We start from the raw sequence: 27,654 nt of genomic DNA, 5'->3' as shown, positions 1-27,654 counted from the left end.
TTCTCCTCCTGGTCCATGTTCAGGGACAAATGTACCCCATGCTTGCCTGCTGTTATGAGCCCTGATTGACATTTCAAGGAAGGAATTTTCCAGAGCAGCTCTGGCTGCCCCTGGATCCCTGGAAGTGCTCAGGGCCAGGTTGGACAGAGCTTGGAGCAGCCTGGGACCAGTGGAAGGTGTCCCTGCCCATGGCAGGATGGAGAATGGGATGGGATTTGAGGCCCCTCCCAACCCAGCCCTTCTGTGATACTGTGAACTAAGGGATGAAAACCTTGAGGAGTGGTTTTGTGCCCCTTCCAAGCCTGTCTTGCCACCTCCTTATTCCATATTCCTTGTGAAGCTGACTGGGGGGGAAAGAACAAACTTCCTGCCTGACTCACTTGGAAGCTTCAGCGCCAGCCCCAGGCCGTGTCCTTGGCGTGTTAAATCCCCTTTTGTCCAATTTTCACTTTTATTACTATTTTTAGGCCTCTCTAGGTAGCCTGCAGGAATTTGGGATCTCAAACCTTAAAAAAAAAAAAAATCCGACATAAAAGTTTTTGCAGAATATGCAGGAGTTGAAACCAAGTGGGTTTGTGGGAATTAGATCAGGATGTACAGAGAAACCAGTCTGAAATGAGACAATCTTTCCAGTTGATACTATTTTTTTACTGTCTCAGGGAATTTTGTAGCTGGTTACAGTGTTCCATTATGTTCTGTAGGATGGCTAAACTCCAGAGAGCTGACACTTGCTGTTAAGTTGTGTAAAAAAAACTTTTTCATGAAATCATTTTGTGGCTTTGAGGATACAGCCCCCAAATGGAAGAGGACTCCACTGGGTCAGTCCCATGGAGCACCATCCAGCCCAGTACCTTGTTCCCCAAATTCCAACTGCTCAGGAAAAGAAAGAGATGGAGTATGGGGTGAATTTTCCCTCAGGGCATTTTCCCCAAAGCCAGCAGGTTAGAGATTGGAGCCTTCCTGTGCAAGGAATGCATCCAAGGCTCTCGGGCTGACCTGTCCCCCATGGATTCTCTTCTCTGAAATCATTTTCTGCTTCTGGCTTCCACTGCATCCTGTTCACTCTCTGCAGAGCACTTGTGGCCTTCCAGCCTGCTCTTCCAGCCCTCCTCAGCTATGGCTTTTCCAGGCAGAGCATCTCCAGCAGCTGGAGCTCTGCTCCTCTAAAGGAATGCTGCCTGTAGCCTGGAAAACACGGCTGTTTCCAACCCAAGTGTGATTCCTAATCGGAGGGACCTTGAATCTGAGCTGTTTGACTCCAGAGGGAGTCCAGGGAGGAACTAAAGACAGAGCTGCACCAGTTCAGTGATGATTGCTGGCACACAGGTTAGTGGGTAGCTGCACTGTGGGCCTCCCTGATTCCAGCCCCTTTCGGACCCAGGCTGTTCCCAAGGTCTCAGATGTAGCCTGAGCCACCTTCCCAGTCCCCAAAAGCTGGGAATGGGACTGGCTGGGCTGGTCACCTGCTGAGCCTCCAGGCAAACCACCCAGGAAAACCAAATATCTCTGCCTTCAGCCCCAGGGCAAGGAAGGGCTGGGAACTGGCTGGGGGAAACAGAAACCTCTCGTTTTTGGGGCAGGCCAGGCTTGCAGCACGACAAACTGCTCGGGAGTCCCCATCTTGGGTCCTGGTGTGGCAGCTCAGAATGGCCACAGCCCTTGAATGCCTGCACCAAACGAGCTGTTTATAGCCTGGCTGACTGGAAGTGGATTCGGTGAGCAAGGCTGGAACAGAGAGTTTCAGACCCAGACTCAGAGGTCTTTCCTGCCCCGTCACCCAGATGGAGCAGATTAGATCAGGTATTTCCTAGTCGGGATAGTTGAAAGCAAATAGTCACTCCCTTCAGAGCACACAGCTCTGCCCCAGTGTTGTCAGGGAAAGGAGCATGTGAAAATTGGTGTTTTGGTCTTCACTGGCAAATATTTTGATACTTTTTCAAAGACCTTAATTTGTTTTTCTTCGCTCTCTCTCGGCCGGAGGCCAAGGGAAATCAAATCACCAGCCCTGATATTTGATCTCTCTCCACTCAGGCATGTTTTTTAAAACAGTAGGACTTTCTCATTCATACATCTGAAGTGTGTAAAACAACATTGGCAATAGTTGTATTCTCTGGGAAGCTCTACACCCTGCGTGGTTTTAGTTCCAAGTACTTTGCACTTAAAAATCACAGCCAGGTTGCCCCAGCTGCTTGTTTGCTGGGCTATGCTCACTTACATGGATGCAATTTGCAGGAGTGCTCCTTCCCAGTGAAGTGCTCCGTTGAAATGCTCCTTGTCAGAGAGCTGCAGTGTGTGATGGGGTGCCTGGGTATCCTCCCTGATGATGACAGGCATTATTTCCCTGCTTCCTGCAGCAGGGTGGTTGTTCAGGTGAGCTCCTCCCGGGTGATGTGTTTGTGTTTCAAGCTGCTGTTCCAGCAGCTGTCCCCCTATTTCTGCCCTCTCTGTTGCATTTCTCAGGAGGAATTGCCTCTTCTTGGCTTCAGCAAACAAAAAGTAACCCAACCCTGTGTTTTAATTTAACAGGGAGGATTTTGATGGCACACTGCCCTTGGTTTAACTCGAGCACAGTTTGGCTGCTTTTATTAGTTGATGGTTAACTCAGCTCCTCTGGAAACTTCTTCAGCTGGGTGGTCCTGGGATGGAAGCAGAGTGGTGAATTTGGGGGTTCCTGGTGTATCCTTTGGGAACTGAGGCATTAAACACTGCAGCACCCGAGAACTGAGGGCCTGGAAAGTGGGAACTCAGATCTGTGCAGGTGTTGGGAGCTGCAGGCAGGGACCACACTGCAAGAGGGGATATGGGGATTCTCTTTCACGGAATTAGGGATTTAGCACCTCTCAAAAGCCAGGGAGGAGCTGGTGGGGATGATGTAATTTTCCACATTTCATGTCTGACAGCTCCAGGGCCGTCCCTGGGTGTCCATAATTTGGCTTTAGGGCACTCAAGGTAAGAAAGGCAGATTTCTTGGGGAAGCACAGGCATGATCTTTCTGCCACATATTGGCTGGGGAATCAGTGAGCCAAAAATGCTGCCAAGCCTCCTGCCTAGAGCTGAGGTGACAGCTTAGCCCTGAGACTTTCCCAGGGATTATTGCCCAGACACCTGTGGCTGTGATTCATCCTTTCATCACAAGGCTGGAGTTTATTGCCAGGAGAAGTATCTGGAGGTCTGGGCTAGTCCCTTTTTGTCAGGAACAAATTTGATTGCAGAGAACCGTGACCCAAACCTGTTTGCTTATTAAATTACCCTGAGCAGCTTTTAATGACACACGGAAGGATTTGTTTATTTTGTTTTTTCTAAATTTAACTTTTTAAAAATTTGACTCTTTCAGGCATCTCAAGAGCTGCTGCCCCAGTGCAGTGAGTGCACAGAAGTAGGAATCAAACCATTTCCCCCACTTGGGTTTCATGATTTATCTTTGCTTCTCAACGTGACTGTGGAGAAAGGATTCAATTTGGATTTGCAGCGAGCCATACCTTGACCATCAAATGATGGCAGAGTCAGTACTGAAAAGAAAGGAAAAGCACTTATCAGGCCAATCTCTCTCCACCTAGGAGCTTCAAAGGGACAGCAGTCAGATAAAAGCATGCAAACCATCAGGCTGCTGGCCCATTTGATATGTATTCCGTGGTGCTTGCCTCAGGAGCAGCCAGACAGGTTGTGTGCAATCGCTCTTGCTGAGTGTGAGCATCTGATTGCTCTCTTGCTCAACAGGACAGGGAACAAAGGATATGCATGGCTTGGAGGGAGCCCCTTCCCAGGAACACCCCCACTCAGCTGTACTTTTCATGTAATGGTTCACTCAGAAGGGAATTCTAACCACGAGGAACTGTTTCTATTTCTGGAAGTAAGATTTTTTCCTACCAAACCAGCCCCAAGTGCCCATGAATCAGTGCTGCTGGTGGGGCAGGAGAAGGTGATTCACCAGGGCCTGTCGCAGTGTCTGTGGTAGGGCTGGTGGTGGGAAGTGCAGCTCCTGCAGGCACTCAGAGTGTGCCCAGTCATGAGCCAGAGTTGGGCAAGGCTTGTCCCATCCTGTGCTTTCTTCCAGCAGAGGCCAGTACCAGGTATGTTCACCATGGGGACACTTGGAACCTGTCCCAGAGCTCCTCCCCTGATTTTTGCTGGTTGAATGTAGACATTTTTCCTAAAGCAAAGAGGTTTTTTCTGTTTATCTTTTAAATTCAGCTAAAATTGTGTAACAGATATGGCTCCAGCAGACATGCAGAGGTGTGAGTACCACGTGAGCATATGCCAGAGCTACAGCAGCAGGTACATTAGCCTGATGTAGCTTTTGTATTACAGGTCTATTCCTCACTGCCCTGTTTTGCTTGTTTTGCCTGAAACCCAGTGTTGATGTGAGGTAACAGCCCTGTGTTTAAGTGGGTAGCTAATGCTTGCAGTAGCACTTCACCCAGTTGGTTCAGCAGTTCAGTTGCTCCCTGCACTTGATGGGGCTGTGATAACTCATTCCACTTGGTTGCACTGGGATGCTCCTGGCACGTGGCCCTTTTGGTGACAATGGCTCCATTCAGCCCTGCTGTGCTCCTCATTCCAGGGCTGATCTCTGTGGCACTGGGCATCCCCCCTCTCCCTCCTGTTTCCCTTCAGGACTGTGTGCTCAGCCCCTGGCCACCTCAGGGACACCCATGGTGCTGCTCCTCCAAGCCCCTGGGCTGTGCCAGGGATCCCAGATCCCAGTGGGAGCCCTGCTGCTGCTGCTGCTTCCCACATCTCCCCACCCCAGACAGCCCCAGAGCCCCTTCAGTTCCCTTCCTCAGCCCCTGCTCTGCAGTGCCTTTCTCCCTGCTGCCCACAGGGTGACCTTCAGTCGAGCCTGGGCTCACCAACCCCTGCTGTGGTTTGTTCCTGCCCTGGGACAGTCCCCTCTCATTCCCAGCAGATTTCTGTGGGTTGACAGCATTAAAGCTCTGGGCTTTGTGCAGAACCCTGAGCTGAGCGTGTTCAGTGCAGCGCTGCGAGGCTCCCGAGCTTTCCCTCCCCAGGGATGGGAATGAGCTGCCATTGCAGCAGGAGCTCAGAAGCAGAGACCTCTGAGAATGCCCTGAACCCTCCTAAGCCCATCCCTGCTCTCCTCTCGGGGCACAAGAGGCTCCCTCCACACCACATTTGCTAGCCCAGGAGCAGAGCAGTGCTGGCAGCTCTGGGCTCTGAACTGCTCCCACCTCTGTCTGCTCAGCCCCTCCTCCTGCCAAAGGCCTTCAGTGGGCTGCCCACAAGCCTTTGATAAGGGCTGTTGAGGAGTGGGAAGGGGAGTGCAGGGAGCAGAGGGAGATTTGGAGCAGGGCTGTAGCATTACATTGAAAAGATCTTTGAGCAGTCCAGCCTGTCACTTGCATTGTGGTAAAGATTGTAGAGATCTTTGCAAAATGTGCTACAGTTGAACCTTATGAGCAAGTACAACAAATATATTTACTCTGAATTCTCCATCCTTGAGGTTTTTTTATAAATCACTTGTTTTCATAAGCTGATATGCTCATACATTAGTTACAGAATATAAGCCCCATTTATTGACAGGGAAACTGAGGCAGTTAAAACCATGTCTCACCAAGGTCATCTGAACAGGCTGTAGCCTTACAAATCCTGTCTCCCTCAAGTTTGTGGTCTTTTCTAGTCGTTCTTTGTTTTCTTAAATCAACTCATTTTAACTAGAGCATGAGACATGCTTCCTAAAAGTTACATTGGCTAAGATTTTGGAACTAACTGTGTACTTTTGTAGAGCATAGAATGATGGAATCACAGGATTATTTGGGTGGAAGGGACTTCAAAGTTCATCCATTGCCACCCGCTGCCATGGGCAGGGACAGCTGCCACTGTGCCAGGCTGCTCCCAGCCCTGTCCAGCCTGGCCTTGGGCACTGCCAGGGATCCAGGGCCAGCCACAGCTGCTCTGGGCACCTGTGCCAGGGCCTGCCCACCCAGCCAGGGCACAATTCCTCGCTCCCAATATCCAGTCTGAACCTGTTGCCAGTTAGTGTGGAGGTAACTGGCTTCCCAACACCGAGAGCATTGGAGCAGCAGGGTGCAGGTGTGGCTGTGAAAGCCGCTCTGGGTGGGGACAGGGCTGTACTTCCAGGAAACCCCGCTCAGCTCATTGACACGTGGAGGAGCAGAGCAGCACTGGCCCGGCCAGAGCAGCCTGTCTGCATTCAGGAACCAGCTGGAGCGGCAGAGCTGCCTGCGCTCAGTGAGCGGGGAAGGAAGTGCTTGTTCTTCCAGCTGGACCCCACGTGTCCCCTGGGAAGCGGTGTTTGTAAAGAACGGGCCCATCCATTGCAAATTAATGCCTGGAAAGTTAGTCAGCCCTTGCCCTGCCCCTCAGCTCTCCTTGCTCCGCAGGAGGATGGGTTCACACAGAGCTGATGGAGGGTTTCTTTGTTTCCACAGAACTGCTCTTGGATACAAAGAAAACTGGTGCTTGAACCAACATCTGGAAGCTTGTTTTCTCTCAAAATAAATACTCCATTCTGCTACCTCTTCTCAGAGACTGATTTTTTTTTCTATATTGTTTTTAACTTGTGAATCAAGGGCTAGCTGCTCTTGCAGGAGAGGTAGAGGATGAAATTCCTGTTGGTTTTGGCCATATTTTTCACTTCTTTGCATCTTATTTGCTCAAGTACCTAAAATATTTGTTTCTATTTACAGAGTTTGGCCTTTGTTTGTCCTCTAAAATCTGCCACAGATGCCTGTAGATACTGAGGTGGTGGTGGGCATCCCCCTGGGGGGATTAGCCTTGTAGCAGGGGCCAGCTGAGTCACAGCCTTCAAAACCCCAATTTAGTGGGGTTTTCTCCTGTCTTGCTCAAATTGGCTGAATTCTTCTCTCTTCTGACCCTTGCACTGCAAGTTCTTGGGGACCAGGAAGGGTCTGTGGGATTTGGTGGGAAAAATCACATGGCCCATCATTACAGTTTGTGATGAGAACAGAAATAATCTCAACCACATTAACCCGTCAGGAAGGAAAAAAAATAAGAGCCTTTTTGGTTACATAATTTTCAAAGGTCAGCCTTGGGGTGTCTGGAATGTATCTTCAGCTGTAGGTGTGAATGCACAGTATCAATGTTTGCTCCTCAAAACGCGTAGGTTGGGCGCTGCTTTTCTCAACACTGCCAGTTTTTGCTACCATATGTTCTCCCTTTGCAAAACCTTTAGCACTGTTAACTTGGCTTAATGTAAACAGACGATGCTGCGTCTTAGATTCCAAATTGCCGAGGCCGTGGAGGCACCACCTGGAGCGGTGCACGTGGGACTGGTCTTTCCTCACCTGTGCTGGAAGCTCTGCCTCCACCCCACCTTGTCCTCCCATCTCCAGAAGAGAGGAATCTTGCCTTAGATGCCCCAAAGGCAAAGCGTGGACCCACGGGGGCTCCTGCAGCAGTCAGGTGTCATTGTTAGGCTGGACGTGACATACATACACACGTGATTAGGCTCTAAGAAGAAAAAGCTTTTTATTTGGTGTGTTTTTTAGTTAATATATTTTTAACAAAGCGTGATTTTAAGTGATTAACTCCCTTACAATGTCCTGTTAAATTTACTGGTGTACAGCCCCACCAATACAGTACAGGCCCAGAGCTGTGAGATGTTAAATGTTGAAAACACAGTGAAGCTGCAGGGAAATGCATGGGGCAGCTTCACCCTTCTCTCCAAGGTGGACAGCACCTGTTTGTCCCCACCCCACCTCTTCCTCCAGTTGTTTGCCCTAGGAAGGAGAGGAGACGAGGCATGTCCGTGGCTAGAAGAAACAGAGGCGTGAAAAACCGCGGTGCCCCCAGCCTCTCGGCCGAGCTCTCCCCTGACCCTGTGTCTCTGTCCCGAGCAGGACGTCAACGCGGGCGAGGGCAGCGAGTTCACCGACAGCGGCATCGAGGGCGCAGCCACGGACACGGAGCTGCTGTCGCGGCGCTCCAACGCCACCACGGCCAGCTACTCGCCGCCCGCCGGGCGCGCCTTCGTGGGCAGCGACAGCGGCAGCAGCTCGGCGGGCGACGGGCTGCGCCAGGGCGTCTACGAGAACTTCCGCCGCGAGCTGGAGATGAGCACGGCCAACAGCGAGCATCTGGAGGAGGCGGGCTCAGCGCTGAGCGACGAGCAGAGCAGCGGCACCCTCAGCTCGCCCGGGCAGTCCGACATCCTGCTGAGCGCCGCGCAGGGCACCGTGCGCAAGGCCGGAGCCCTGGCCGTCAAAAACTTCCTGGTGCACAAGAAGAACAAGAAGGTGGAGTCGGCCACGCGCAGGAAGTGGAAGCACTACTGGGTGTCGCTGAAAGGTACGGGGAGAGCAGGCAGGGGTGTGCCCAGGTGGGCACTCTGGGTGTCACTGAGAGAGGCAGGGATGTGCCCAGGTGGGCACTCTGGGTGTCACTGAGAGGGGCAGGGGTGTGCCCAGGTGGGCACTCTGGATGTCACTGAGAAGGGCAGGGGTGTGTCCAGGTGGGTACTCTGGGTGTCACTGAGAGGGGCAGGGCTGTGTCCGGGTGGGTACTCTGAATGTCACTGAGAGGGGCAGGGAGAGCGGGCAGGGGTGTGCCCAGGTGGGTACTCTGGGTGTCACTGAGAAGGGCAGGGGTGTGCCCAGGTGGGTACTCTGGGTGTCACTGGGAGGGGCAGGGGTGTGCCCAGGTGGGTACTCTGGGTGTCACTGAGAAGGGCAGGAGTGTATCCAGGTGGGCACTCTGGGTGTCACTGAGAGGGGCAGGGGTGTATCCAGGTGGGCACTCTGGATTGTTGAGTGACTTCATGGAGGGCTGATAAATACATCACATTTTGTCACCATTTGTCAATGTTGGGGTCCCCCTGACACAGTTGTAATTAGCACTAACTCTATGATGCAGAAGGCTGAACCATTCTTTGGTTCTTCTATACTATCTTTATGCTATACTCTTAAGAAACCAGTAACCCCTTCCAGCCTGTCTGATACAGTTTTGACCTCATTGCTCAGCCAAGCAAAACACCACCACCCCTTGGTAAACAAATCTCCATAACACATTCCACATTTGCCTAGCAAGAGGTACAGCAAGTGGGGATAAGAATTGTTTTAATTCTTTCTCTGAGCTTTCTCACAGCTTCTCGCAGCCTTCCCCAGGGAGAATGCCTGGGAAGGCCTGTTCCTGCTCTCTGTGGCCAGAGAGCTGCTGCCACACTGGGTGTCACTGAGAGGGGCAGGAAGAGCGGGCTGGGATGTCCCATGGGTTGGCCAAAGGAGGGGCCTGGACTCCTAAGAGAAGCTGCTGTGAACTTCAGTTGACATGAGGGGTGGGGCAGTGGCCCTGCTGTTCTCCAGAGGTTTTACCTGATGTGCTCAGTGATGGCCCATGTGTAGGCACCCCCAGGCACAGCAGTGGGGCTCATGCCTTGCTTGGAGCCATGCTGGCACCAGCCTGGGCACTGGGTGTTCCCTTGGAGAAGGTGTCCATGGCTTGCTGACAGCTGAGTGAATACCTGTGTGCCCCTGCAGGCAGACAATTGTGGGGGGCTGTTGGTGGTGACAGTGGCTGCTGTTCACACAGGGCCTCTGCCACACTCTGCATCCCTCCTGTACCTCTCCTTCCCCAAGAAATGCTTCATGAGTGTAAATACTCAGGGTTGCAGCACGTTTGCAGGCTGGACAGGAAACTGTGGTTGGTCATCAAGGCTGGCATGTGGCTCTGGCTGTGTCACCCGCCCCGTGGTGGGCACCCAGCTGCCCTGCTCCCTCCTCAGCTGCTCGGGCCACAGACCCTCTTCTCTCTGGATTGTTGCAGTTGATGCTGGGCAGGAGCTCATAAACTCCATGTGCTTCAACAGCAGGGAAACAGGGAGCCACAGCTTTGGGACTGGCCTCCCTCTCCTGTGCTGTGGCCCGGGCCAGCAGAGGCAGAGCTGTGTCTCCTGCTCTGGGTGGGGTCACCCAGAAGGCTCAGTGTGCTCAAACCCTGCCCTCCCCACAGAGAGCTCTTCCTAGAGCGCTTGTTTATTTTTAATTTGCAGCGCTATTTTAAAGCCAACAGCAAAGTTTGGAGCCAGCTCTTCCTTGGGGTGGCTGGAGAGCTGGGGAAGGGGGAGGGGAGAAGGGAGGTGAGGGGCAGCCCTAATCTCCTGGGAGGGGGCAGGAAGGTCTTGCTGTGAGGAGCTGACAAACAAAGGGCCATCTGGGAGAAGAAAGGGGAAGGATGAGCAGGGGAGTGATTTTGTTTTGAAGTGCTTTAGCTCAAGTGGAGTGTTAACTCCTTGGATTGCTGAGCCTTGATACTGGCAGTGTTTAACCGGGGCTTTGAAGTCAACAGCTGCCATTGTTTGGCTGCAAATTGTTTTCTGGGAGGCTGGAGCATCCCTTGCCAGTGACCAGAGCATCCCTTTCCAGTGACACAGCAACTATGTGCCAGCCTGTAAACAGCTGGAGATAGCGTGGGAAGGTGGGAGAGGAGGAGACCCCTTTTCTTTTTGGAATCTCCCAAATTGCACCCTTGCTCTGTACCTTGTTTTCCTTCCCCGGGAGGATTGTAAAGATTATTTTGTAACACGGAGCAGGTTGTTTGCTGGCCCCAGCTAAGTTTCTTTGTCCATCAGTCTTTCAGCAAGCGCAGTTCATCCTGGCCCATTTTAATTCCAGTTCCTGTCTGCATCCAGTAATTAAATGGCTTTGCCTTGGGGGGACTGAAGCAGCAGCAGCTGCAGAGGTGAGGCTGGGCCATGCCCGGGGGTCTGTCTGCTCCCAGGGCTGGCTCACAGCTGGCTGTCACCCTCAGGGGACCAGGATCTCACGCCTGTGCGAAGGGGGGTGGCCATGGACAACACCAAGTTTGTGATTTCTTACGCTGTTTCTCATCTGGGAATGTATTTTACTGCCCATGACTTTCTGTTTTGGCAGTCCTAGGGTGCCAAAGCTCAGGGTGAACAAAGCAGCCCAGGGTCAGGGCTCGCTGTGCCCTACAGTTTGTGGTGTGCCTGCCTGGCCCTGAAACCAGCAGAGCATTTGACCGTGCTTCTCGTTGTCCCCTGCAGGCTGCACGCTGTTCTTCTACGAGACGGACGGCAGGTCCGGCATCGACCACAACAGCATCCCCAAGCACGCGGTCTGGGTGGAGAACAGCATCGTGCAGGCCGTGCCCGAGCACCCCAAGAAGGACTTTGTCTTCTGCCTCAGCAACTCCCTCGGCGACGCTTTCCTCTTCCAGGTTGGCTTTGGCAAAGTGGTTTTGTGTTTCCCAGCAAGGAGGGCATCTAGCTCCGGTTGAGAGGAGTGGAAAATCCTGCTGGCTGCGGGAGGTTTGGGGTTTTTCTTTGGCAGCACTAGAGGAAGGACATGAGCTGAATGGGATCAGTGTCAAATCTGCTTTTTTAATAACGGGCTGGGCCCTCCTTGTGTAGATGGCTGGAGCAAAGAATGGAGAAATGCTCTTGCACCCCTGTAAAAACTGGGTGGGCAGCATGCTTAGAACACACAGACCAAGCCAGTCACCACACATGGCATCCAGCTGGGCACTAACAGTACTGTGCCACTCTCTGTAAGAGACCTGTGTCTAAGGAGGGCCTTGCAGGGAGGCTCGAGGGGCTCCCTGCAAGACCAGGAGCAGCTGAAAGTGCAAGGGGATGTTTGGATCTGCAGGTGCTCTCCCAGAGGGGCTGCAGAATCCAGCTGGCCCTTGTTCACACGCCTTGCTGCTGCCCCAGAGGAGACTGGAAGAGCAGGGTTTGGTTCTTTAATCAGGAAATAGAAATGTCTCCATTTCGCTGGGTACAGTTAAAAAACCCAAAATCCCAGGACTTACATCAAAGACCATAGATTAGTTGATGTGTTTCACTTGAAAAGATATCTGTCATTTGGTAACCACTGCTTCCCTGTGTGATTTTTAGGTTGTCATTCCCTTTTTTATGTCAAGTTGGCACTAAGCAGGGTGTGACATTCTGTTATTTGCAGTTGGCAGCACGTGCTGAGGTGGGTGCATTCCCTCCTCTTGTGATTCAGTTTTCTGCACTGGAGGAATCCTTTTATTTCTCTTTCCAATCACAATGGAGTTTCTTGCTCTCTTAAACCAGAAGCTACTCTGGCATAGGATGTGTCCCCACATCATCACTCCCTTGCATTCCAGAAAAAACTAAAATCACACTGTGTTGTAGCTCCTTGCAGCTGTCCTTGCAAAGGGCTGGATTCTCAAACTGGTGCAAAAAGAAAAGCCCTTCTGATTCCTGGAGGGACTGAGTGTCTGAAAAAACCCATCTTTTTTTGTGGACTAACTTCTCTGCCACCTCAATGGGATTTTTCCTTCCGTAGTACTGCCCTGCCCCTCTCTCCTTCACGTTTGCCCTGGGAAGGGGATGAGTATTTGGCACTTGGAGACCTTCCCCCAGGTGAGAGGGAATCACACAGTCACAGAATGGCCTGGGTTGGAAGGAACTTTAAAGATCACCCAGTGCCACCCCTGCCATGGCAGGGACACCTCCCACTGTCCCAGGCTGCTCCAAGCCCCAGTGTCCAGCCTGACCTTGGGCTTTGCCAGGGTTCCAGGGGCAGCCCCAGCTGCTCTGGGCACCCTGTGCCAGGGCCTGCCCACCCTCACAGGGAGGATTCCATTCCCAATATCCCTCTGGCAGTGGGAAGCCATTCCCTGTGCCCTGTCCTCCATATCTTTACAAAGAATCCCTCTCTGTTTTTCTTGTGGGCTCCCAGACTCACCCCAAAGCTTATTCCCCCAGAGCCCAGTGTCATCGTGCCACAGGTAGGTTTTTGTGTAGGGAGGAAGCAAAACTGAGCCTATTCAAGCAAAACCCAGTCATTTCTATTGTCAGAAACGTTGTGTGATGTGTCCCCTCTGCCAGGGAAGCAGGGGAGAGGGAGGGGATGCCCTCAGAGCAGTGGCCCCTGGCTGTCTGTGCCAGCACAGAGCTGTAGCAGGGGTTGGCAAGGAGAGGCACGGCCCTGAGGAGGATATTTCTGTGCTGTGCAAGGGAAAACAGGGCTGGTGGTGATCCCACACACCCTGGGCACCTTGTGAGGAGCCTGCCCACTGCGCTGCACCCAGAGACATCCCATCCCATCCCTCCCACGAGGCTCAGGCAGCTCTGGCTGTGCCCACACAGCCCCTGGCACATGGCACACGTGTGTGCCAGCAGCTCACAGCAGCTTGTGACACCACGAGGTGTTTGCAGCTTGGTAGTGTGGTACTTCCCCTTGGGAAGGGCAGCAATTCCCATCCCTGCTCATCTGCCAGGGGGGTCTGCAGCTCCTAAAATCCACCCAAGACCCTTTTTTCCCCTCCCTCTCCCCAGGAATCAAAAAAGAAAAATGAATCTAAGGGTATGCAGATAATACTTTGAAATTTAGTAAGACAACAAAGGCTGTTGGGATTTTGCTAGGAATTAGCAAAGCTCATCCTAAGTCCAGTGCTCATCTCTTCTGTGCTGGGGATGAGGTTTCAGCACCTGACTGTGGGCACAGTGTCTCCTGTTATGGCCAATAATTCCTGTGCTTCCAGCAGGCATTCCTCAGCAAGGGGGGCTCCCAGTGTCCTCAGCTGTGCAATGAGAGCTTGCTCTCATGAGTGCCACAGTCTGGGCAGAGAGCCTGGCCACTCTCAGCCACAGCCTGTGTGCAGTGCCAGCTGAAGGCAGGGGATTTGGGAAGGTGTGGCATTTTCTGAGTCCCCTGTTGTTGGGAGGAATGATTGAATCTGACTTTATGTTCTTAGAAGGCTAATTTATTATTTTATGTTCTTATATTATATTAAAGAAATCTGTACTAAACTATACTAAAGAATAGAGACAGGATACAGACAGAAGGCTAAAAGATAATAATGAATCTTGTGACCCTCTCCAGAGTCCAACACAGCTGGCTGTGATTGGTCATTAAAGTCAAAGCAATTCACATGAAACCTTTGAAACAATGACCAGTTGGTAAACAATGTCCAAACCACAGCAGCAAAACCCAGGAGAAGCAATCAGATAATTATTGTTTTCATTTTTCTCTGAGGCTTCTCAGCTTCCCAGGAGAAGAAATCCTGGCGAAAGGATTTTTCAGAAAACATGACGATGACAGGAAGGAGGAGGTCAGTCCTTCTGCAGCAGATCCTGCTTCTGCTAAGGGCTTACAGCCTGAGTGAGGAAAGTGGTGTCATTCTGGGACACACCTGTGCCACCAAAGTTGGGGGAGCATCAGTGTGAAGCCCAGCTGGGCCTCTCTGGGAAGCTCTCCTTAGCCTCATCCTTGGCTGTTGGTTGTCGCCTCAGCGAGGATGACCTTCCTCATCTTCTCCAGCAAATGCAGAAGTCATGCTGGGCTGTCTATTAATAGATCAGGCATCATCAGTAGGTTTAATTAGAACAAGGTGGTTTGGCACCTTGCTGCTTTTCCAGCCAAATACCAGTGTGATTATTGCCACAGGCTGACACTCACAGAAAGTCCTCTGCAACCCTGAGCTGCTGTAAAATAGAATGGAATTTAGTAAAAGGCCTAAGATTGACTTTTTATTTCGAAAATCTGGAAAGAACAATCTGGAAAGAGTCTTCTTTGTTTGTCAAAAGCCTCTAATCAGAATAGTTCTCTTCCAGAGAGAAGTACTGGTGTCCCATGCTCCAGCCTGGTGTCTCATGGAGTGGTTTGGGCTGGAAGGGGCATGAAAGGTTTTCCAGTTCTGTGCCCTGCCATGGCTTGGGACACCTTCCACTATCCCAGGTTGCTCCAAGACCTGTCCAGCCTGGCCTTGGACACTTCCAGCAAGGAGAAGTGTTCCCTTTTCCCAAACTGCCATATCCATGCTTGGGAAGGGGCAGTGCCAGAGCTGTGAAATGAGGATGAGCCTGCCTTTAATGGTAACAGGGGTGTCTTGAGAGTGCTTTGGGACCTTCAGAAACAGAAAGCTGTTTGTCTGTGCACCACAAAAAAGCTGCTCATACTTCTCATGGTCACGTTTTCTGCCATTAATTTACTATTAACTGCTGCATGGCAGAAAAGCTCTCCATGCTGGGAAGGGCACAGCAGTGGTGCATTCCCTGCCTTAAGGAGCAGGAGTTTAGAAACCATGGTTAAATGCTAAGGTAGAAATGATGGCTGGGGAAGTAATTGCTGAGGCCTTGCTGGGAAGCACCCCCAGCTGCAGAGCTCAGAGAGAGGTGTAACTCCAAGTGCTGGGTGTTAGAAATGGCCTGCTTAGGGATGATGGGGGTATCTAAGTGGATTTAAGGCTTTGAATCTGGAGATCAAAGGCAGGGGGAAGTTAATCTGCCATCAGTTTGGAGGTGGATGCTGAGTTCTTTCCCCCTGTCCCCTCGGGCAGACATGCAGCCAGACGGAGCTGGAGAACTGGATCACAGCCATCCACTCGGCCTGCGCCACCGCCGTGGCACGGCAGCACCACAAGGAGGACACGCTCAAGCTGCTCAAGACTGAGATCAAAAAGCTGGAGCAGAAGATCGACATGGATGAGAAGATGAAGAAAATGGGGGAAATGCAGCTGTCCTCCGTCACAGACTCCAAGAAGAAGAAGACCATACTGGATCAGGTAAACTCAAAGGTTACCGGGACTTGTGCTGCTCACAGTGACCCTGAGATGTGTTAGAAAGTCTCTTTTCCCAGCCTGGCGGTCAAAGAAGGAGTCAGAGCTCTTCTGGTCTTGTTCTCAGGGTTCTTTATTGTTTCTCATCTATAACATTCTTTCTCTGGCCTGCCAAGGTCTGTCCAGCAGGTCAGGTTGAGGTACACTGCCTGCCCTCGGGGCAGTGTTAGCTTTTATACTAAAAACTGCCTGTACAATATTTACAATTATTTTCCAATACCTATCACCTATGTTAGACAGTCAGCTTCTACCTTAAACCAATCCAAAAGTGCCACCATCACCCAGAAGATGGAGGCCAAGAAGAAGGAGAAAGGCTGGACACTCCCAGATTCTTCCATCTCACCTCCTGAACCCCCATTCTAAAAATGACAAAAATCTATTTTTCACTCTGTGACAATTATTCTACTTAAACTTTCAGAGGTTTGCAGATCCTCATATAAGGCTGGTAATTTTTTCCATGGGTCATCATCAAGGTCACAGATGTCTTGGGCTCTGTGCCAAGGTCTCTGAGCCCCCTGGCAGGGGTTCAAGCAATCCAGGACAGCCAGAGGGATGTCCTGAATTCTGACAAAAAGTCCCTAGCGAGGGTTTAAGGCCTTTCAGAGGTTGTTGGGAGCTCCCTGGAGCATGTGAGAGCAGGAGAGCTATGCTGGCTGCCTTAGCTGCACCATTGCTCCACTAAGGTCCAGCATGGGCTGTCTTCTGCTGGCCTCCAGGAGATTTGGATGGCAGGAGGCTGCCAGGCCATGGCTGGAGGATGCCTTGGGGAGCAGCTGTTCACACACCAACAAACTCTGCTGCTGCTGCTGCTTTAAGTGTGCCAGAGGCTGCTGCTCCTGCTGGCAGCTGGGCTGAGGAAGCCATGCCTGGTTTCTGTGTGTCACAGGGGCCTGCCTTGACCTTGTGGCTGCATCCCTGGCTGCCCTGGGCCCGCTCCTGCTGCCTTCAAGTGGGCAGCGTGGCTGGCTCTCAGAAGCAGAGTGCCTCGAGCAGATGTCTCTCCCGCTGCTGCAGCAGCACCTTATTTTGGGAAACTTAACATATGGCTGCTGCTTCCCTCATTTGGAGCTCTCCTGCCACGGCTGCCAAGTGTGCCTGTAATGCAAAGCATGGGGGGAAGTGGCTGGGGCTGAGCTAAAGGGATCTGTACCCCCTGGAAGCCCTGAGAAGGGGAAATGGGGAGAAAGGGGAGGGAGGGAGAGGCTAAAGAGCTCTGCTCAAGGCTGTCAGTCACAGTGAGAGGGCAGAGCAGTCTCTCTCTTTATGTAACTGAGTTCGTCTGGATGCTTTGAAACTGTTTCCTATAAACTATTTGAATTATTTAAATAAGTCCTTCCATAGGCTGATTACAGCACTCTTCTACTGATCAGATTAATTATCCCCAGTGTATGGCACTTTTTCAAGCTCTGTTGTGGCTCACAGCAAAGCTGCTGCTGTGGCTGCTGATTTGGGTTGCCCTGTGTGTGGAGTTTGGTGAGGTTTGCTCTTGTGGTTCCTCAGATGCTCTTGATGCATGAAAAAAGCCTCTTAAGGGACTGCTGAGCAGAGAATCCTGGAAATACAAAGAAAATTAAAAATGAAAATTTAATCCTGTTAATTAGCATGGTATCAAAGGAACAGTTGTCCCAGGAGGAGACTTTTGCCACGAATGTAGAAAAAGTTGTTTTCCATCTAATCAAAGCTCTTTAACTATTTGCATCCTTTGGGGGGGTGGGAGGCAGGGGAATGTGGGAAAATCAGCAGTCAGGGTTTGTTGGGTGAGATTAGCACTGGTGAAAAGGGTGAGTGTGGTGCTGTGGGGTTTTCCAGGACGAGGTGAGAGATGAGAATTTGACTCCATGTTCTTAGAAGGCTGATTTATTATTTTATGATATTATATTATATTAAAAATGCTATACTAAAACTATACTAAAAAGAACAGAGAAAAGATATATCAGAAGGCTAGAAAAGAATGAATAATAAAAGCCCGTGACTGACCAGAATCCCAACACAACTAAACTAAAATTAGTCATGAAGTTAACACAATTCACATAAAACTAATTAAAGATACACCTGTTAGTAAACAATCTGCAAACCACATTCCAAAGCAATCAAATAATTACTGTTTACATTTCTTTTCTGAAGCTTCTCAGGAGAAAAAATCCTAACAAAAGGGGTTTTTCATAAAATATCACAGTGACAGGTGTGTTGTCAGAAACAGGAAATTCCTCTGGCTGCCCTGGAGGGCTTGAGCCCCTACCCAGGCGGGCTCAGAGACCTCGGCACAGAGCCCAAGACCCCTGGGCCTTTGATTTAGCCCTTGGAAAAAAACAATTTCCAACCTTTATATGAAGAATTACAACTCAAGAAAGTTTAAGTAGAATAATAGCTTGTCACGGGGTGAAAAATAGATTTTGAGGTTTTTAGAATGGGAGCTCGGGGTCCCAAGATGGAGGAATCTGGGTGTGCCTTGTCCTTTTTCTTTCTCCTTCTTCTTGGTGTCCATCTTCTGGGTGATGTTGGCATTTTTGGATCGGTTTAGAAGAGAAGCTCACTAACACAGGTGATAGGTATTGGGAAGTTATTGTAAATATTGTACACGTAGTTTTCAGTATAAAAAGACAGGCAGACCGTGTGCCTCAACCCTGCCTGCCATACACACCTCAGTGGGCCAGAGAAAGAATGTTATAGGCAAGAAATAATGAACAGCCTTGAGAAGAAGCTCAGAAGAATCCTGACTCCTTCTTCGACTGCCAGGCTGGGTACAGAGGCTTGTACGTATCTCAGAGTCACTGAGACCAGCAGGGATCCTGAGAGTGTGTCACTGGGAATTGTTCCAAGGCGTTTACCAGGCTGTTGTCCCCTCCTGTGCCCTGGCAGATCTTCGTGTGGGAGCAGAACCTGGAGCAGTTCCAGATGGACCTGTTCCGGTACCGCTGTTACCTGGCCAGCCTGCAGGGCGGGGAGCTGCCCAACCCCAAGCGCCTGCTGGCCTTCGCCAGCCGCCCCACCAAGGTGGCCATGGGCCGCCTGGGCATCTTCTCCGTGTCCTCCTTCCATGCACTGGTGAGTGGGCTGGGCTGGGCTGGGCTGGGCTGGGCTGGAGGAGCAGCTGGGGGAGAGCCATCTCTGTCCTAGACGTGTCGTTTGGAATTTCCACCACCAGAAACAGACCTTCCTGTCACAACAGCAGGGTCATCTCACGTGTCCACAGATTTGGGTGTGATCCACACGTCCCCTGAAGTCAGTGGGAGCCATTCTGAGGCCCTCAGCATGTGCTGGCTGAGACCTTCTTGGGCCTGTCTGACTTTATTCCAGTTATTCCAACTACCGACCAAGTATTCCGATACTCTGGTCATCAGCACCTGATGCTCCACGAGGGAGGGAAGATGTGCTCCCCGTGGTGTGGCAAATAATGGCTGTTTAAATTTAAATGCTGTAACAGCCCAGCTCTTAAAAGTACAGGGGAATGTTTTGCAAAGTGGTGGGGACTCAAATTTTAATGAATTTGAGTCAAGTTCTTGTAGTCTCGGCTTGGACTCCTGGAGGTTCACAGAAATAGCTGAGCTCCACTGTTGTCTCGTAGATGTCAGCTGTAGCCTTCAGTTGAATGCAGAGCTGTAATTCAGTCAGGGGCGTTTTTATTCTTTCCTATATGAAAAGATTAGCGTCATCATCCTGCTAATTGCTGGTGGATTTATTATATTTTTTAGGTGGCGGGCTGTAATTTGCATTTATGCTTTTTTTTTTTTTTTTCTTCACATCAAGCAAAGCACTGAGCTCTAGCCTGAAAAACAGTCTGCCTCTTCATGCTGGTGTCTCTGGAGAGCCAAGGGAAAAAATATGTTTGGAAAATGTTGTGTTGGAAGAGACACGTGTTTTCTTCTCCTCTCAGCAAACTCTCATGTCCTCCTTTGCCCCCAGGAATGTGGGGAAATGCAGCCTCATGTGAGGAGCCCTAACTGAAGTTTCAGGAAAGGAATTTACCCAGAGCAGCTGTGGCTGCCCCTGGATGCCTGGAAGTGTCCCAGGCCAGGGTGGACAAGGCAGGGGGTGGGGATTGGATGGGCTTGAAGGTCCCCTCCATCCCAAATGATTCTGTGATTCCATGACCTGAGTCTCCTGAAGATGTTCCCAGTCCATTCATCCAAGGATGTGCTAAGTTACCCTAGGTGGCTGTGCATAAATGTCCCAGGCACAGCTGTGGAGCCTCTCACTGTCGTGGCTGTGGAAATGGAGGTGTTGCTGTGGTGCTCAAGTTCTCCTTTTCCTGGGTTTGCCAAGGAGAGCCCCCATTCCTCACCCAGTTCCCTGGTGCAGCAGCCAGCCAGCCCTCTGTCCATCCCACTGCAGTTTTGGATGTGCTGCATCCAGCCCAGTTCCTCAGCTGGGGACATCCCTTAGGGACATGGGTGTTCCCAGGGCCATTCTGCTGCTCTGGGGATGCAGCACTGAGGTGTTCAGGAGGTGCAGTCAGCAGGGTGGGTCTGTCTGTCTGTCTGTGCCCTGCCTCCTGCCATTCCCTACCACTCCCTTTTTGGCAGGAGAGGAGCTCCTCTCTCAGGCCACCTCCACCTGGGAACTCTGCTTTGGCTGATTTTTTTTTTGGGCCTGAACTCTTCAGCTCTGAGTGATGTCCCACTGATCTCCAGAGCTCCCCAGATTGCTGGGCTCAGTCAAGGCAATGTCTCTTGTTGCCATGGGGCATTTTGTTTCTCTGATGGGAAGGGTCATTTCAGCTCACTTTTCCCCTTCCTGTGCCTTGCTCAATCCTTCAGATGTCACTTATCTTTAAGGAAGTGCAGGCTTAAATGCCATGAGCTGCCTGCAAGCCTTTATCTGGCCTTGCTGCACTTCTGAGTCAGCACCAGCATGCCCAGAATGTTTCCACAGGAAAGAGCAAAGAGGAAGACCAGGTTTTTGGGAAGCAACAGATAAGTTTGGAAATTCTCAGGTTTCACATGTCCAGCTTTGAAGCCTTGCTAGGAAAAGAAAAATTAAAAACCCAGGCCCTTCACTGGTGCTGAGGTTTTGCTCAGTGATGGTTAGGCTCCTTTAAAATATCTCACATTAAATGCCAAAAATGATGGAGGTGGTGTGTACTGTCCATTTCAATATCTGGAATGGGATGTTGGCAGAAGTGAGTTGATTAGCAGTGAGAAGGCAGCAGCCTGGCAGCACCCCCACTGTCCCAGCAGTGAGAACCCTGTGTTCCCATAGGATTTGCCTTTTGCCCCCAGACCCCCAGTTTGGAGGGGTCTGTGCTGGGGTGCTGCAGCTCTGATGCTGAAGCCACGTGGCATTGACAGGTGGCGGCTCGCACGGGGGAGTCGGGAGTGAGGAGAAGGACACAGGCCATGTCCAGGTCTGCCAGCAAGAGGAGGAGCAGGTTCTCTTCTCTCTGGGGGCTGGACACTACCTCCAAGAAGAAGCAGGGGAGGCCCAGCATTAACCAGGTAAGAGGTGAGAGTTTGGGGTGGTGTTATTGCGGGGGGGGTTTGCTGGCGGGCAGAACGCAGCTCGCACAGTCACGGCGTTCCTCATCCTCTTCCAAAATCAGGGGCTGCAGCTGCACTTCAGGGCACAGCAGCTCCTACCAAAGGGCTGGAATCTGCCCTTTTCTTTAGCTGAATTCTGTTCCTGCATTTCTGCTCCTTCTGCTTTTCCTGCAGGTGCCCTTCCTAATCTCAGGAGCAGCTAAGCACCAGTGTAAAGCAGATACAGCTTTGGAGAGAAAAAACCCCAAAGCAATCCAGACTTGTTTGGTTATTTTTAATTTAAAATGATTTAAATGTAGCAGAGTTTGGTGAAAACTTCCTAAATTGATAAGAAACTTTGCATTTAGTTGGGAAACTCCCTGTTTTGCTTCAGATTTATAAAAAAGCAGAAGTTGTGCAGTTTCCACCCAGTCACTGCCCAGATCTTTCTCTAGAAAACGTGCTCCAGTGTGGTAGGAAGGTGCTTCCCTGTTACTCTTTCCAAACATCCCTAATTACAGCTTTCACTTTTTCAGAGCCATACCTCATCTAATTGCAGGAAATGTAGGCTCTGCCTTTCTTTCTCTTCCCTCACTTTTTGAGGGGAGAAAGGCTGGGGACACACACTGTTCTGTGCCCTGTGATTTCTGCTGCTGTCTGTTCAAGCAGCAGTGGGTGTTTGTTTTGTTCAGCAGAGGATGATGAGCCTGTTTGGAGTGAGACACTGAAAGTTCACCTGATATTTAGAGGCTGAGCAAAAGCCCAGGGCTTGGCTGGAATGCAGCTCCATGAGCACATTCCCAGTTCCTCGTGCTGGTGCTGCAGCATCCCTGTAGCTTTGTATTTACTTGCCCCAAATCCCTTGTCCTGAGCTGGGATCCTGCCTGTGCTCTGTTTTCAGACCTGTTTTTTTTCCCCCTGAGCTCCCCTTTTGTTTTTCCTTTCAGTGGAGATAATTGCATTTTTCACACTGCCTCCCCTGCTTCTTCCCCCCCCTCTCTCCTCCACAGCACAGGCATTCTGTGAGGAGAGGGATTCTGTTCCAGGTTAAAGGAAATCCATTGTGCAGAGAGTTGTAAAAAGTGTGAAGTTTTGAGGAAGTAGCAGAGTGTGTGAATGCAGTGCCTGAACACATTTCCCTTGCTTGTGCAACGTGTTGCCTGTTGGAAGCAGCCAGCTGAAAATCCCCAGAAGGCAGAGACCTTTTCCCATCCTGCCTGGTCCCTGCTTCATTTTAGCCAGGCAATAATTAACAGCCCAGCAACCTGATCCCAGGGCTGTGCTGATGTGGAGCTATAAAACTGAACTTTTCAGTTCTCATTATTGGGTTCTGCTGTAGCACCAGCCCTGCCTGCCCTTCAGATGCAGCCCTGTGCTGCTTTGGGCTGGATGCTGCACATATTCCTGTTGGGAATGTGCCTGCCCTTCAGATGCAGCCCTGTGCTGCTTTGGGCTGGATGCTGCACATATTCCTGTCTGATCATTCCTCCTGCATGGGATCCTGTTGGTTTTGGCTCTCTGGCTCTGCTTGGTTACCAGCTCCTGTTTCATTAGAGAAGGGTTACAGTGCCTTGTGCTTGAATGTTTGCTGAGTACGTTTTGGCAGCTGGGTCTTACAGAGCCAGGCAGAAGCAGAGCCCTTCTGAGTCCTCAACAGAGTTGGGGAAGTGTTCATTTCCCACTTTTGCTGGTGGAGAAACCCAGCACCAAGAGAGATAAAATTAGTCCAGCTCCACCAAGGAAGTCAGGACAGACCTCCAAGCAGAAGTGGCCTCTAATCTTCCTGTGCCACCCCATCACTAGCTTGTTTTCCACCTCACCTTCTCTTCCATCAGGCTGCTGTTTTCCTTTTTTCCTGTGCATCTGCAGCAGAGAGGCAGGCACTGTTGGAGAGGTCCCTCAGGTCACAGCCCTGCAAACCTTGGTGGAGGGCCCAGGTCTGGACAGAGACTGGTGCAAAGGTGTGCCTGTGTCAGTAAAGCCACAGCTGTGCTCAGGAGGAGTGGTCCTAGTGAGGAACTGGGGCTGGGGGACACAGGACAGCCCTTCCCTGTATTTAAGGCACCTGGAGCGAGCTGGCCTGGTGTTTGGGATCCCCTCTCTGCTGAAAACACCTCCTTGTTCTTGTGTTGTTTCTTTTTGTATGACAGGCTCAAGCAGAAAGAGGTTAGAGGGGCTGCTGGATGTGACTCACCCACCCTGAAGAAGGTTTTCTACAAGAGTGAAGGGTTTCTGCAAGCAGTGTGTTTGGAGATGGCTGTTTGTATTTCTCAGTTTGAATTCTGTTCTGGCTGTGAGACAGGCTGTTCTGCCCCTGGCATGTGCTGTGCACATGGAGTCAGTTTGTGTTTAAAGTAGATCCCCTCTCTTGTTCCTCAGGTGTTTGGAGAAGGAGTGGATTCAGTGAAGAAATCTCTTGAAGGGATCTTTGATGACACAGTCCCGGATGGCAAGGTAAAAGCCAAGCTCTCCAGCTGCCTCCTTTCCCCCATGTTTGCAGCCAGTAAATTCAGACTAAATAAGAAGATTTGCTATTTTGCCATTTCTAAGCACTGGAGCTGCAGTACCCACAGCAGTTTTGTTGTGGTTTGCCCAGAAACACTGCGCATTTCGGTTTTAAATTCAAATCTGCTTTCATCCCTACTATTTTGTTGTTGCATTCCTAGCATTCCCAGGAGGCATGGGGTGAAACCCCAGGAGAAGCACACTGCAGCAGTGTAGCTGTGTGGGTGGCACAGGAGGCACACTCTGCCCTGCTCAGGGAAAGCTGCGGGTTCCTGTCCAGACAAGCCTTTAGCCTGGGCTTAGGAGCAAAATATCTTCTCTCTGAGAGAGCTCTGGTGCAGCACATAATGCACCAGCTTCTGATGGAGAGGGAGCTGTGTTGGGCTGGGATTGTCATGATGGGTTTTGTCTGTTTAGAGGGACAAGGAAGTGGCCCTGAGCAGCGTCCACCAGCACAACCCCGACTGTGATATCTGGGTGCACGAGTACTTCACGCCCTCGTGGTTCTGCCTGCCCAACAACCAGCCTGCCCTGACAGTCATCCGGCCTGGGGACACCTCCAGGGACGTGCTGGAAATGATCTGCAAGGTAAACGTGCCCTGGGGCAGCTGGAAATCACTGCAGCCTGGTGTGCTGCTGCTTGGGCTGCTCTGCACTGGGACACCAGTTCTGGCTGGGGTGAAGAACACAAATCCCACTACAGTGTTGAGGCCAGGAGCACAGCAGAGAGTTCCCTGCAGCTGGAGCTGACTTGGTGTGGCTGCAGGGACAGCAGGCAGCAGGCTGGGGTTTGCCTTCCCCACTCTGGCTGCTGTGCACGAGGCTGGAAGTGCCTTCACACCTGGCTCTGCCCCTGCTGCTGCCTTTCCCAGGGCCAGCCTTCCCCTGTCCCTGCAGTGGCACCAGGCTGAGGGTGGGACCCCTGTCCCAGCCCCCGCGTGCCCCACGCTGTGGTGGTGCAGCCACCCTGGTGCCCCCAGCTCTGCATCCGTCCCACAGCCCCTTCTCCCCTCTGCTAGGCAGGTGGGGTGACCTCACTCAGCCCTTCCCAGGAGCCAGGGGACGTGTTTGCAGGAGCCATCCCTGCTTCCCTGCCCTCAGGCTGGCACTGGGAGCAGCAGCCCAAAGAGTGGAGGAAGGTGCCTGTGTTTGCTGCCCACAGTGCAGAACCAGACCCAGCTTGGCGTGGGTGGCAGGAGGGGACCAGGAGGGAGCTTTTATCTACATTTGGAGTGGGGGGGAAGAAAAGCCACCTGGATTTCTTTGCCAGATGAAGTGTCAGAGACGTTGGGCCATTAAAAAGAGTTACATCTCTAAAGAGTTGGAAACTTTGACAAATTAAACACAGGCTTTCAGCTCTGGCAGCTGCATAATGTGTGTTTTCGGAGCGAGCGAGACCTGTCACGTGCCGCTCTGAAAAGTGAGTCTGCTTTGTACAACAACAACAGCAGGAGAAAAGAAAACATTTATTACTATTGAGAGCTTAACTTTGGGGACTTTCAGAGCGTGTTGCATGTGCTTCTGAAGAGAGGAAAGGTGAGAGAAAGGCGTTTGTTTCCAGTAATTGCACGGTGCGCCCGTCTCTCTGCCAGGTGCGCTGCAGCTTGTGAAAGCTCTGCTTTGTCTTCAGCAAGAGATGACATTTTTGGAGAGAGGCATAGCAGGGAAGCTGGATGACACACTATTAGTAATGATTTATTTTTAGGATTTATGTTCTGCTTTGGGTGAGGATGGATAACTCAGTGGACCGAGTCCTTGGCTGGTGTAGCTCTGTGGTTTCAGCAGGTGCCCGCTGAGGGTCTGGTCACTCACTGCGCTTCTGCTGTGGTGGGTGGGGGTGTTTAAGGGGAAGGGGAGGTTGGTGAGTGTTTTTTCAAGAGCTGCTATCTGTTTCTTTCCTTTCTGTAAGAGTTTTCTGCCTGAAAAGCACTGTTGAGATGCCTTTTTTTCTGTAGCCTTTAATAATCAATCTCTTTCTTCTGTCTCTTGCATTCAGCTCATTTTCCCCCCTTTAATATCCGATCCACATCATTTCACATCAGTTTGCCATCTGCCATCTGAGAACCAGTCAAGTTCTGGTACAGTAAACATTTCAAGCTCTACATTTCATATAAACCTCCTCATGTTTGTAGATGTGGTTAAATCTGTGCTGCTAAACTGAGCTCGATTCTTCTGTTGGAGAGCATTCAATGCACTAAAGTCATTGTGGAAAATGTGTTCTTATGCTAACATGGCTGCTTGTTATTATACAGCGAGTTAGGCTTTGGAGGATGCTTTGTGACACTTTTATGGTTCAAGATTGGTGGGAGGAGTGTTTAAAGCATTTTTAAAGTGGTTTCTCAAAGATTTCTCCTCAGATGTAACTAGCAACATCACTTGGAAGGCAGGAAAACTCAGTGTATATGCATTAAATTGCTTTCTCTGGCTGATAGGGAATAGTTGGTCCCTTCCAGTCTTAACCATCCTGTGATTCTGTGATGACACTGCTCAGTGTGAACGAATGTATATGCATTACTAACATTTGCATAATGGAATGTCTTAAAATGGAGGAGGAAAACACACTCTGTATACGGATTTAGGCAGAGCCAGTGTGGAGATAATAACACCAAAACCCAAAATGGAAATAATAGCAGTAAAAAACAAGCCCAGATGACTACATGGCATTTTGTCTTCTGACTGCATAAAAAGTGAGGCAGGAAAGGGTTGGGGTTTATTTTTTGGGTTTTTTTTGGGGGGTGGGGGGGGGGTTTCTCCCCCTCACCATTTACATTTTTCAAAGGGACCTGCATGAGGGGCCAGAAGCAGGTAGCCCAAGGTCTCTGGGTTTGTGCCCAGAGCCTCTGAGAAGTTAAGCCTGATGCTATGGGGGCTTCCTTTGCTTTTGGGCTGGTGTTTTCCTGCTGGGAGAGCTGGGGCCACACAGGAGGGCTGGGATGGCCTCCTTCCTGTGCTGCTGCCACAAAGGTCTCCCCCACCAAGCTGGAGATCATTCCAGACCCTCTCCTTGGCCAGAAAGGAGCTGGGCTTGTGTGCCAGCCCACCGTGGCACTTGGAGCCTCCTGAATGGGATCCCAGCCCGGCTGTAAATTCTTCTTCTGGAGCACCTCAACTGAGCTGTCAGGCTGTGCTTTAAACAGGGTTAGCTGCTTAATTTAGTCCAGACCTAGCCAGAGTTATTAGGAGAGAAATAAATAAACCAAGAAGCTGATTTGGACGGCTGAAAGGTACTTTGGGTGGTCTTGAAAGGATATTCATATCATTAAAGCTGCCCTGTTTCTGCTCCCACCTCCCCACATGTGGATGCAGCTCCCAGCCACACAAAGTGGGTTAATGGTTTGGCTTTTAGGGCAGCCTGGCTGTGCCCACATTCCAGGGACCTTTTCCTTTCACTTCAGTGGAACATCATGGCCCTATTTGATACACTTTAACCAGAGTCAGATTTGGAGGTAGACACAGCCCTGGGGCAGCTGTGGGATGTGAATTAGCTAAATGGGGTAGGTCATGGTCAGGACTCTCATTCCTGACCTGGATGGGATCACAGTGTGCTGGATTGGTGGCATCCACTTGGGCTGATGGGGTTTGTTGGAAGAAATGCTTGGCTCTGAATAGGAGTGTTTTACCCAGGTTTGTCTTCAGCTGATGCACTGCCCAGAGCCTGGAGGCCCCAGACTGGATGAATTCATCACAGGTGGTGATTTCTGCCTGCCTGGGCAGGCTGGAAAGCATCCACTGGGTCTCTTCCACAAGGGAAGGACGTTGGTGGGCTGTGGATGGGGTCTCTGTGCCTGCCCTGGGCTTTGGGGGTGGCAGCACAGCTGGCACTGACCAGCAGACACTGCTGAGGTGCAGCTTGGGCACAGGGAGGAGATCCACCCCGGGGGCAGGAGGAGGAGGCTGCCAGCTTCACAGGATCACAGAATCCTTCAGGTTGGAAAAGACCTGTGAGACCATGGAGTCCAGGCTGTGCCCCATGCCCACCTTGTCCCCAGCCCAGAGCACTGAGTGCCACCTCCAGGAATTCCTTGGACACCTCCAGGATGGGCCCTCCAAACCTCCCTGGGCAGTCTGTTCCTTTCCATGGGGAAATTCCTGCTGGTGCCCACCCTGAGCTTCCCCTGGCTCAGCTGGAGGCTGTTCCCTCTCC

The 27,654-nt window shown here is 51.1% G+C and overlaps 1 protein-coding gene across 8 annotated transcripts in view; it reads left to right on the top strand.

Moving 5' to 3' along the window:
- Positions 1 to 27,654, top strand: part of TIAM1 (TIAM Rac1 associated GEF 1) — a 149,922-nt gene that overhangs the window by 81,172 nt on the left and 41,096 nt on the right. For all 8 annotated transcript variants that reach the window (XM_050979703.1, XM_050979701.1, XM_050979712.1 and 5 more), the window contains 7 exons: positions 7,842 to 8,289; positions 11,003 to 11,175; positions 15,271 to 15,495; positions 18,409 to 18,594; positions 20,838 to 20,984; positions 23,385 to 23,459; positions 23,928 to 24,098. In XM_050979703.1, coding sequence (XP_050835660.1) covers positions 7,842 to 8,289; positions 11,003 to 11,175; positions 15,271 to 15,495; positions 18,409 to 18,594; positions 20,838 to 20,984; positions 23,385 to 23,459; positions 23,928 to 24,098 — 1,425 coding nt within the window. The remainder of the gene's footprint in view (positions 1 to 7,841; positions 8,290 to 11,002; positions 11,176 to 15,270; positions 15,496 to 18,408; positions 18,595 to 20,837; positions 20,985 to 23,384; positions 23,460 to 23,927; positions 24,099 to 27,654) is intronic.

Source organism: Serinus canaria, chromosome 1 (genome assembly GCF_022539315.1).
Source record: "Serinus canaria isolate serCan28SL12 chromosome 1, serCan2020, whole genome shotgun sequence".
Classification (NCBI taxonomy): Eukaryota; Metazoa; Chordata; class Aves; order Passeriformes; family Fringillidae; genus Serinus; species Serinus canaria.
Note: the sequence above shows the minus strand (reverse complement) of the source record. Positions and strands in the feature narration are given on the sequence as shown.